Source organism: Thermobia domestica, chromosome 16 (genome assembly GCF_964235325.1).
Source record: "Thermobia domestica chromosome 16, izTheDome1.hap1.1, whole genome shotgun sequence".
Lineage (NCBI taxonomy): Eukaryota > Metazoa > Arthropoda > Insecta > Zygentoma > Lepismatidae > Thermobia > Thermobia domestica.
Window position 1 is genome coordinate 121,082,276 of NC_137469.1, and position 13,142 is coordinate 121,095,417.

The 13,142-nt window shown below is 37.0% G+C and overlaps 1 protein-coding gene across 1 annotated transcript in view; it reads left to right on the top strand.

The window, feature by feature from the left end:
- Positions 1–13,142, top strand: part of LOC145672601 (structural maintenance of chromosomes protein 6-like) — a 355,639-nt gene that overhangs the window by 329,407 nt on the left and 13,090 nt on the right. The window contains exon 23 of the mRNA XM_081741761.1: positions 667–800. Within this exon, the coding sequence (XP_081597887.1) occupies positions 667–800 (134 nt within the window). The remainder of the gene's footprint in view (positions 1–666; positions 801–13,142) is intronic.

Consider the following 13,142-nt stretch of genomic DNA (forward strand, 5'->3'; position numbering starts at 1 on the left):
CATACTACAGGCCTGACTACTCTAGGAAACATATGTTAGTCGAACTCTTTAGTGTGGAACTAATAATGCGTCAAAACGACTCTGCATATCGCCTACGGTCTCTAACATGTAGGATTATTAGAATGTCTTTTTAAATACTTCATTAGTCAATTGACGAGATATCTGAAAAGAATACGAATGTGGTTCTCATTCCATACTGGTTTTCGTCAATGCAACACAAAATTTTCGCTTTAGTTTGTGAAAGTTAGTATTACAGTTATAATTACTTATTCCAGTATTCGTATTGGTTACAATTCACTAATTTTGCGAAGACCGTTACGGAATGAGGCCTCGTATTGCTCCCTATGGTAACTGGACCCGTTCACTTGGTCTTGAAATTCAGTTGCCTTGGAGACCTCAATTGTGAGGATTGATCTAGCACAATGGTCTGTGCACCAGCCAACTGCAACTGGTTAAAACAACTGTCGTGTTTGGGAACACACGTTAATAGGTCCCGTCTCCCATGACCTCAGGGTGCAAAACAGAAAACTTCAAACCAAAATTACCCCCTATCGTTCCAGTCTTACGGATATACGATATAGTCTATTTAAAAATCTAAAAAAATTAAATATATTTAAATTCTGAATAAAATACATTAAATTTATTAAATTTTATTATTACTTTCAGGACAAGGTAAACAGAAATGTGACTATGGGCCTTCTACTGAACTATGCGAAAACTAATTCTGATTTCCAGTTCACTTTATTGACTCCTCTTGATACAGGATCTATACAAGCACATAAGTACCTGACTATTCACAGGTGAGTCATCATTTAAAATAACCCGAAGACAGCTTACAATTTTGTTCAATTTAGGAACCAATAACAAAGTTGTATTACTGGTTATTTTAAAGTTTCTTAATTGCGTAATAAAGTACTTAATTGATCTCTAAACTAAATTCTTTTGCGAAAATTTCATTTAGTTTACATTCCACATTTAATGCTCGCTCGGGAAAACAGCCTGTTCACCATATTTTAGAAACTTACCAATTTTGATTCAGCTCGGATAGGTTCACTTTGATGGGTTTTCTTGTTCTAAAATATAACCCAAAATTTCATAGCCCATAACTCGGGAATCAGAAACCTCCACACCATAGTTTATACTTTTCTATAGCAGGCCAGGCTTGATCATTTCACTTAATTTGACCGAGTTCGGATAAGTTCAGTTTCTTTAACATGTGATCCAAAATTTAATGGCATATTCGGGAATCAAAACCCTGAACACCTTAATAGTTCGTATGCTAGCATAGCAGTTCAAGATTACGATGTAACTTTGATTGAGGTCGGATGAATCTGATTGAACTCATATCTGATTGACTGTAAGAAGGGTCTTCTTAAGAAATAACGAATATAACAATTCTACTTCTTTACAACTCAGCCGATCGAGCTGTAATTTAGGGCATAGATGAAGACCAAGAAATACGAGGTCTTAAAGGACGCTACTCAATATAGTTTAATTGGCTGTTAATAAATCACAAGTGATTACAACTCATTTACAGATAGCTCCACCTGCATGTGATATATCAAAATGTTCATTGTTTTTTTACTGACAAGGAACCAATTGAGTGCAAGGTCGTAAGTGCAATCTCTAGTAAGGTTCATTTGAAAGTGTAGTGTGAACAACGATGACAGGAAAAATATTAGCTGCTAATGACTCACCATATGCATCAGGAGAGCGACAGAAAATACGTGTCCGGGAGGTGCAGGGATCAACCCTCTGTGGGATGTATGTATTACACTTCACAAAATGGGCATCGTCAACATTCACGAAATGTTCAAAACAAACCATTAACTTGCACCATGAACACCGAATGAAAAATGACTCGCCACATTGATCACAAAGGTTCGCACCATCAAGATCGAAGGCGAACTTCTTGGGAGTTACAACCCGTTCTGGATGTTCAGCTAGATATCGACTTTTAAAGAATGCATATAGAATCATTTTGGTATAACAGAAAGATTAGAACTGATAGAATATAATGCCACCCGTTACATCAACATGATTCTATATGCATTCTTTAAAAGTGGATACCTAGCTGAACATCCAGAACGGTTTGTAACTCCCAAGAAATTCGCCTTCATTCTTGATGTTGCGAACGTTTGTGATCATTAAAGTCCGGATTTTTATGTAATATCAACCCCCTAAATATGTAAGAAAAATCGCTTAAAAATGTAAGAAATATGTAATATTATATAAGAATATGTAACATTACATATGTTACATATTTATGAAAACGTAATATTAACACGCGTATGAGTATGCAATATTTAAACGAATTATGAAAATAAAAAGGAAAATCTACTACACTTTGTCCTGCTTAGTGCAAGTCCCCCAATGAAGTGAAATGCTTGAACAGCTGAGACAGCCATACGTCACTGACGTGACTGATTGCAGGATAATAAAAATCAGACGCGAATGAAGGAAGATGTGAATCGGTTAGAGAGAAACAGGAAAGCCCCGAGAAAAGCAATGCATACGGCATTTGTACGTCAGAAATCTCATGTGATGTCGTGTGGTCCCGTTTCAAATCTAGAACCGTTTACACTAAATGCGCATCCGTCACCACGTCCCAATCTTGAAACGAATTATACGCAATATACAAATTTAAATACTAAAAGCAACTTAAGATGAAATGTATTGTTTTATATATATTTATTTCGTGAAGGGAAAAGCAGTCCTATATCTTTTAAACAATACCAGCTGAACTAAGATTGAATAATATTTCCACTAATGAACATTTTTAATTTCAGATAAAGTACTTACACAAGATGTGCCTGCAGTTCAACTGTGTGTTGTTGCACAATGGGTTACAAGGTACATTTCCAAATGATCAGATGTAAAATTGTGTCGGCAATCGGATAAAATATTCTTGTATGCAGAGAATGATCTCTCCACATCACATGAGGTAACAGGAGTGTATTTCAACAGGGGGATGTAGTTGGCGAAAATATCTTCAGGGGGGTTCTTGTTTCACCACTGAGAATCTCATACACTGCCAATAGGCTGTCTTAACTCGGGTTTCTTTCCAGCATTGCATTTAATTTCTTTCGAACTTTTTCTCCTACATCTCCACAAACACCTTGCAGCAATCTCTTTACATCCTCTATGATTTCCATGGATTCCGGAAGAGGCCGCCCTACAGTCTCTAGTTTTTTAATGCTTGTAGGTAGCCAACCAAAATTGCTGTCTATGTATGCAATATCACACGCTACTTTTGAGTCATGAAACAGTTTCTGAGCAATTCCAACTGACACAGCAGACAACGATGGAAATAAATGAACAACAGGCTTAATTTTTTGAAAATGGTCATTGTAGAAATGTACTGCCTGTATCCAAGTGTCCTATCGCGTTAGCACAGGCTCCGGAGGAAGTGGCACGTCTGGCAGTTGGTCTCTGTAAACTTGAACACGTTGTGGCGCCTTAACAAACATTGTTTTTTCGTGGAATAAACTAGTTGATTTACTTCGCAAAAGTTGTCTCTTACCTCTTCAGCAACACGCTGAAGAGCATGGGCCATACAGGTGAAATGAATTAAGTGAAGGTGTAAAACTGTAAGTGCTCTATCCGCTTTTAACATGTACGCTGCACTATCTGTATAGAGAACAAGGACTTTTTCTTCCTGAACTCCTCCCGGCCACAACACTTTAAGACCATCGTTTACAAAGCGAGCAATCGTGGAATGATTCGTGCGTTCCAGCAATTTACTCACAATAAGATAGGATTTAGATGGAGCATCTTCACTTAACTTTCCAATCACTAAATTTGCTACATAACGTCCCAAAACTTCCGTTGTTTCGTCCACAGAAATCCAAATATATGAACTACCTATTTCTGCCCTAATAGTATCTATAGCTTCCCTATAACAAACTTCGAGATAACACTTTCGAAGAGTAGATTCGTCAGGAATTCGACGTCCGCAGTACTTTTCCAGAAAAGCACGGTATTGTGGCACTTGAACTTTGTTCCAAGGAATGTTTGCTGCTATCATTGCTTGGCAGAAGTTTTTGAAAAAACTCACTCACTGAAGTATCTTGATGCATTTGGTCAAGAGTACTTGCATTTTTGCAGTTCGCAAATTTTTATTCCTTGCATGGAGTGCACTTCGAACATGTTGTTCTAACTAAGATTTCATTGAACATCCATTTTTTTTATCACACACTTGGCGCAACATCACTTTACCGTTCGTAGTAAACGCATAATGGATAGTTACCCACGACCGCAATTTTGCGGATAAAGTTGAGGCAACCGGAACCATTTCTAACTTCGACGGTCAACACAGAATACGTGCGTTTTGCAAATGCAATACTAGAGTACTGTCCTCCTGTCATTCAGTTGAAGAAGCGAAGTTCTTTGAAAGCTTAGGTTACCTGGTATGATATTGCCATTGTCGCCAGCTTCTTGGAACGAACTCTTGCATTAAATTCCTGGAAGGACCCTAGCATATAGTTTTAACTTGAATTGCAGGATTTGCTTTCATCTTTTTTCCCGTCCGATCTCCGATAACAATCAAATAGACTTCATTTTAGAAATTTCCTGGCCAGTCGCCTGTCAGGCACGTGATCTGTCTTCCTCCAGAGTTGAGAATAAAGGGCGCTGCTAATGTACCCCGGGAGGAGGATTTTTACTTGTTTCTTCTTGTATGTCTTTTGTTATCGGCGAAAATTCTGCGAAACATAGTTTGACAAATAAAAAAAGAGAAAGATATTTCTCTTTCGGTAAAGAAACGAAAAGATAGACATGACAAAATTGAATCTAGATGCAAGCCTTGCACAGTTGGAGAGTTTATTTTTTTATTTTAAGATAAAATTTCAGAAAACTCAAAATTTTAAGACAGTTTTATGTAAAAAATATGCAGAAACCATAGAAATATGTAATATTGGTCAAAATATGTAAAATATGTAATATGAAACTTAAGTTGAAGCACCCTACAGGTGTGAATTACAAACATTTAAGGATTTGACGAACCTGCATATGAAGGAAAAAAATATGTAATTACATACAAATCCAGACATTAGTGTTCACTGCGGCGCGTCATTTTTCATTCGATGTTCATGGTGCAAGTTAATGGTTTGTTTTGAACATTGCGTGAATGTCGACGATGCCCATTTTGTGAAGACACATACATTCCACAAAGGGTTGATCTCTGCACCTCTCGGACACATATTTTCTGTCGCCCTCCGGATACACAATGTGAGTCACTAGCAGCTAATATTTTTTCCTCTCATCATTCTTCATACTACACTTTCAAATGAGTCTTACTAGAGATTTCACTTCGACCTCGCATTCAAGGGGTTCCTTGTGAGTTAAACGATATATAATTTAGTATGGCTCACGCTTATATTGACCTATGCTCTGAAAACAATATGAATCTCTGATTTGAGAAATGTCATAAGTCAGTCATATGCCGAAAATGAGTTTACATGCTACTTTGATTATTGAAGGGTAGCTACACCGTTGGGTTGTAATATATGAGAAGTCATACTAATAGTTCGTGCAATATCGAACTGCAACAAGTGTCCCTGAATTGAGCAACGTCAAAAATCATTGACTTACGACAGTATTGACATTATTGACTTATGACGTTTCTCAAATCAGCGATACATATGTAGTTTATTCTTGGGGTGAGTTCTTTTCAGACGAGTTTTTTCGAAAACGATTAAGCTGATTTTGTTCATATTTCATAAATAAAAATTTTATTATTTTAATAATTTGACAATATGGCGTAACTTATTTGTCCTGGAAAACTCTACAAGAGTTAGTTTATTCTTGGCAATGACTTTTTTTTGGAATCTTTCTTTTCTTTTAATTGTTCAGAGAATGTTGTTCGTATTTTATAGATAAAATCCATAACATATGGCATAAGTCATTACTTATGAAGAATCATCAAGCGGTAATTTACTGTTGGTGTCAGTTTTCTTATTGCAAAGATTTTCCAAAACACCTTATAATTTCGTTAGTATTTCAAACAGAAATGTTTCATTAATAACTACATCGCGATATGATTGATTTGAAGGCAAAAAGACTGTTCCCAGGCAATGTGAAATGTAGTTTTGCTGCAGGAAAAAGTATTCAGCGGATAGAGTTGAAATTAGCATACAGATGGAGACTAAGACGTGCTAAGTCTGAAAGGACTTCTTAATATAGGTTAGGAGGGTAGTTAATAAATCGCCAACATTAAGCACATTAAGCACAACATTCAAAATTCATATCTCATGCCAATTAAAAAATTCCAGCCAAATTTTAAATTTCCCTCAAATACGAAGTCTTACTTTTGACCATATATTTTGTCATTTTTGTACACTTAGAAACGAAGTAAGCATTGCTAACCAAATTTACTAAATTATATATTCAAGTCCTAGAGAACATTTACCTACACACACACACTCATATATATATATATATATATATATATATATATATATATATATATATATATATATATATATATATATATATATATATATTCAGCGGGCCCATTTTAATCTTTCCACGAAAATATCTCAAGAACGGTTGAACGAAAATGAACCAAACAAAAACACAAATGTCATGGGGCACATCGAACGATGTTATCGTGGTGCCCCCAGCGCCGCCCTTCATGGGGTCCCAGGGCCCAACTTTAAAATTTTAAATGGAATTTTCATATGGATCACTGTATTCAAAACTGGTCACCAAGACAAGTGCCTGTATCAGATCAAACGTTCAGTACCATTAACATGAAAACAGTTGAAAATAAATGAACCAAACAAAAACTCAAATAGGAAATGTCATGGGGCACATCGAACGGTGTTGTCGCCGTTCCCCCAGGGCTGTCCTTCATAGGGGCCAGGGCCCGACTTTAAAATTTTAAATAGAAACATGGGGCGATTGATACCTCGTTTGATAGATCTTTAAAAACTAAACAGTGTTGTGGTAAAAGATTTTTCATATGAGTCACCATATTCAAAATGGCCACCAAGACATGGTGCCTATACCAGATAAAGCGTCCAGTAACTATTAATATGAAAGCGGTTGAACATAAATGAACCGAACAGAAACTGAAATAAAAAATACCATGAGATGCATTGATTGGTATTGTCACGATGCACCTCACGACCGTCCTTCATGGGAACTCAAAACTCAACTTCATAATTTTAAATGGAAATATGGATCGAGTGATACCTGCGTCATTCTCGAGTCGTGGAATGGTAAATACCATCTATGATTTCCTATACGAGTTTTATTCTGTTCATTTATCTCCAACCCTTTTCATATTAGTGATACTGGACGTTTTATCTGATACAGGCACTATATCTTAAGGGCCAGTTTGAATATGATAACCCATATGAAAAATATTTTGCCACAACGCTGTTTAGGTTTCAAAGATATATCGAACGAGGTATCACTGGCCCAATATTTTCATTTAAAATTTTAAAGTTGGGCCCTGGACCCCCATGAAGTGCGGCCCTGCGGAGCCCACGACAACACCATTTGAGGTGCCCCATATCATTTCCTACTTCAATTTTTGTTAGATTCATTTATTTTTAACTTTTTTCATATTAGTGGTACTGGACGTTTTATCTGATACAGTCACAATGTCGTGGCGGTCCTTTTGAATATGGTGACCCATATGAAAAATCTTTTCCAACAACGCTATTTACGTTTGAAAGATCTATCGAACGAGGTATCACATGCGCCATGTTTCCATTATAATTTTAAAGTTGGGCCCTGGCCCCCCTGAAGGGCAGCCCTGGGGGTACACCACGACAACACCATTCGATGTGCCCATGGCATTTTCTATTAGGGATTTTGTTTGGTTCATTTACGTTCAACCCGTTTCTGAGATATTTCCATGGAAAGACTAAAATAGGTCACCACCCTATATATATATATATATATATATATATATATATATATATATATATATATATATATATATATATATATATATATATACCGGGTGCACCGTTTATAATGTCCCACCTTTATAACAAAGGAACTAAGAGAGAGAGAAGCGAAACTTTGCACAAAGAAACTAAAGGAAGGGAGACATCTATCCATATATTGGGTAACATCACCAGGTGAACAGTGTTGCCAGCCCAATATAAAGAGATGATTTTTTAAATAGAATGACCTAAATTTAATGTCATAATTCGATTCAGCAATGAAAACAAAGACGAAAGAGATGACACTCGCAGATCAGTGTTCCATACTTTGTGAGAACGTGAAACATGTGTCAAATTTAAACGCCTTTAGCACACACAAGAAATAAAGTAGTAACTATTTGTGCACATTAAATTAAATACTGGGAAGAACTCTTTAAAATGACTTCAAGTTTAGAAGGATCAGTTAAGCAGTGTGGCCACAACAGAAGAGAGAAAAGTTGAGTTCGGAAATATTGCAATAACTTGGAAAAGGTCCCTAGTACAGTATGGTTTAAAATTCATAGAGCAAATCAGTATATTATAAGGAGTATTGTCACGTTTATTTGAGATCGATAAGTGAAGTACTTACCGAGATATTCGGTATTTTGTAAACGCTGAGAATTTTGTGTTGTACAAGATGGTAACGCTGTTTCAAATATACCGTTTTTCCCTCTGCGTTGCAGAAATATTAAAGTAGTAATCTGTGACAGAAGTTATATCCTGTGACATGCCGAACTAAATCAAACTATTTAAAATAAGGAAACAATATTTTTTCTGTTTCATGAATTTTGTAATGTATGTTACGAATAATTGTTTCTTAATCATCTTAAACATATATTTCTTTATTTTAATTTCTTTCTCCTGAATATAAGTTAGAAAAGACAATAAAATATAGATATTAATAGTTGCCATATTTTAATTGAAAATACACAGGCTAAGTTCTGTTAAATGGTAGCAAACTTTTTCAGATTATCTAATATTTATACGTACTGTCCAATTTTAGGAGAACATACACAACTTATTTTGCATCTCATTCACCACGAAATTAAGTACAAATAATTTACATTTTTTTTTAAAGAAATGAGTTGCATTTATGGATTCATGGGTGCTGATTCCCTTATGAGGACTCAAACGTTATGAGTAAAAACACAACACGTAGATATATGCCATAAAAGTTATAGTGGAGCAAACACCAAACAATCTGTGTTAGGTGGCCATTAAAATCAAGAAATATATCTGATCGGTTAAGAAACGGAGAACCTGGTGGGTCCACGAACGGTTGGGTCCGTAGTGTGCTGGCAAGTAACGAGTACAGTGTACAAAAAAAGCAACAAGTATTTAACCAAGTCAGGGCAGGACGTAACTAGTGGAAACTCAAGGTGTCTATAGGCACCTGGCGCGTTAGCAAAGGTGGGTATGCTTGTAAACAAAATAGTGTAAACATACTGTGTAAAGAATATTCCATAGTTCTTCTGCAAATTATATGCGACATCGTATTCCTTAGCGCAGCTTCAGTTTCTGTATAACGTCCCAAGTCTATGCCATTTATGCTAAGGGGGACAATGATTAAGGCAAGTGACTAATGATAGAAGAATTAATGGGATGAGAATTTGATAGAAAGCAAGAGTAACCGACAACCCCATCGACACGATGTTATCCACCACAAACTTACTGGACCGAAAGCATATCAGGGATCCCACGCACCAGAGGTAATCGCTCTACCACTGAGCAACCGTGCCCTCGCAGCTTATCTTTAAGAAGGCATAACCACACAATTTTCCTATTATAATTCAATCAAAATCTTTTGCTTTCTGTACAATGCTTCACAATAATTGACTACAGATTTATAATATACTGCAAAATGATATGCCAGAAAAGCGATTATTCTCGGGAAAATACGTACAAACCTCTGCATGGTGGTCAATAGAAACTATCATTTCATCTATTTGAACAGAACGAAGTTGGAAACTGACACGAACTTTTGTCCGTATGAATTAGGCATGTCAGCGACAATGTATGCGCGTAAAGGAAGACAAGAGAGGAAACAAGCACCATCCTGTACTACGTGGTCATTATAATGTAACATATTCTTTGAGTTCAGGATAAGCAAACGTGGGACTGTCCGTAGAAAACAAACACGTCACCACGTGAAAGTAAAACCGAAATGCTTATTTTCGCTTTGTGTTGACGCAAACCGTTACAAAATGAGAGGGTCCAGGTATTAGTACGAGTGTCACTTCAAAAGTCTTGTACACAGCCCATGCACGACAGTTTGAGTGGTTTTATCCAGTTCACTTTTAGGTTAGTTGTGGGTCAGAGTTTGGGCTTGACGATTGTTTCTGTGTTTTCTGGTTTGCGTAACTGTGTTGTGAGAGATTCAGTGGCGAACTCGACTGAGGTTGGGTTGCACATGATTATAAGCGTTCCTATGTCAAAATCGAAACTCTATGTGGAAAGAATCAAACTGAAATTTACAGTGCTTTGCGGGAGGTTTGTGGAAATAGTGTAGTGGATCATAGCACTGTATTACGGTACTCAGCTCGTTTTCGTGAAGGTCGTGTAAGAACTGCGGACACCCGAAGAAGTCAAAGAGCATCAACTGAGAAAAGTCACCAAGAAAATTGCATATGAGGCCAAAATGTCTGTCACTTCAGTAAACAGAATCATTACTGAGACGCTGAAGATGAAGATGAGATGGGTTCCGCATGATCTGAGTAAAGAGCAGAAAGTATGTCACAAAAGAATCGCAGAAAAATGGCTTGAACGTTATCAAACAGAAGGATATCAGTTTTCACTAAGAACTGTTGCAAATGATGAAACCTGGATACGAGAGTTTGAACCAGAACTGAAGTTTCAGTCGTCACAATAAAACAGTTCAGACGCTTCACGCCCGAAGAAATTCCGCTGGCAAGAATCAAAGGTTTAACTCATGATGATCTTCGCGTATCATACGAATGAAGAGAGGGCTACAATAGAGTGCCACAGGGGACGTCTGTACCAGGCGTATACTACAAGGTATTTCTGCAAAATTTGTTGCACCCGAAAATTCTGACATGCTTACAGCTGGTGTCCTCATTCTGAACGATAATGCAAGGCCGCATACTGCTCTACAAGTAAGGGTGACACTTAACAAGTATGGATGGGAAATACTTTTCTTTCCAATATAGTACTGATTTGAGCCCACCAGACTTTGATTTGTTCCCCAAATTAAAAGAACCACTCTGTGGAAAACGTTTTGATTCGATTAACGAAGCTTTTCGTGAGGTGGCCCGAGTGATCAAACACCTCAACAATGAAGGTGCACTATCTAGAATACAGAATTTACAAAATGTTTGGAAGCTGTTATAAACAAGTATGGAGATTGTGTTGAAAGCCTGTACAGATATTTTGTACAATAAATTATTTAATTCCATAATATCTTTCAGCGTGCAGAACTTTTGAAATGACTATCGTACAATATACTGCAAAAAATATTCCGAACAGTTGCTAGGTCATAATACAGGGTGTTCGTAAAAAAACTCCCTAGTTTTAAGTATAAATTTAATTGGTAAATGAATGAAAACTTACATCAATGAGTACATATCATGAAAGAGAATTGCTTCAAGTTTTGTTTAGTGTTGACAGACTTCAACGTGGCATCAATTTGTGGCCCTGCACACGTCGAGACGATACTACACTTCTCGCCACGTATTCACCAACATTTCATATGTAACTGTCCCAACCGCCGCGACGATTCTTTCCTGTAAATGTTTGATGTATCTGAACTTTTCACTGTACACAACATTCTTTTTATATGGCTGCGGCGTGGGAGACACGGGTTCGATTCCCGGCGGGAGCTCATGTGGTTCGGATTCCACGTTAATCAGTAGGTCCACGTCTCACATAGCCTTGCTGCTGAACGGGACAAACTCAAATTCAACTCAATTTTTTATGTGGCCCCAAAAGAAAAAGTCCAGTGGGATTAAGTACACATTGTTGGTGAGTTGCTCTGCACTGCACGCCTGCTTGGACTGAACTGAGGAAACAGAGGAAAAAAGGCACTGGTGCCGTCTCAAGGTCAAGCAGATCTTCCAACTATAGGAGAGCCAAACTTGGAGAGTTGATGAATCAAACACCACAAACTAGAATAGTGTATGTCACTTTGTATAGATTCTAGGACACATAACAAAAAAAAAAAAGTCTATGTGCCATGCTAAATAACAATATATGAGTCTAAGGCTAGTTTTAGACGAAAGCATTTATTGTAGCATTTGTCGTAGCAGATGTGCTGCCAAAAATCTCGTATAATATTCTATGGCATCAGAAGTATATTGTGCTTTTACACGGTAGCATTTTGTCGTGACGTAGCAAACAAATCACTGGAGAAGAGCGCAGTTATGGCTCCAAAACTGAAAACAGATATTTCAGTCACTATTTCTTCTGAAGCCCTTTTTCGCATATGCTTATTATAATACAAAGGACTTTTAACGCTGTAGTTATACTATACAGATCCATAGATTTTAAAATTTACAGAAGAAATTTCTAATATTTTAATAGAGTACTGTATAAGTAATGGAAATATGGTGTGCACTTATATCTGAAATGCGTATTTACGTGGAAATATAGAAATTAAAGTCGAACCTGACATGCACGTAATCTTCAATAAGCTGCCATAAAATTTTGGCAAGTCTGTAATTTCCCAATTTTGTATCGAGAACAGAACCCAACCAACCCCTTCGGGGCTTCTAACCCGTTCCCACTACTGCTACTACTACTACCACCACCACTACTACTACTACTACCACACCACTGCTACTCCTACTCCTATTCCAACTACTACTACTACCCGTTCCTACTCCTACTCCTATTCCTACTACTACTACTACTACTACTGCCACTACTACTACTACTCTTACTATTACTACACCTACTGCTCCTACTCCTACTACTACTACTACTACTTACTTCTACTACTATTACTCTTACTACTACTACTACTACTTACTTCTCCTCCTACTACTACTACTACTTATACTATGGATCTGTTTAGTAAAACTACACGTTGCCGCCTGTTAAAGAGAACCTGCACCGGAGAACGCAAGAGCACACCTCAGAAATGATTGCTGAAGGTACAATAAATGAAACGAGAAAGTTTTTTTTTAATGAGTTTCTGTGTGAATCCGTATAGTGAAACTGCACGCTTTTAACTTTGTACAAACAAGG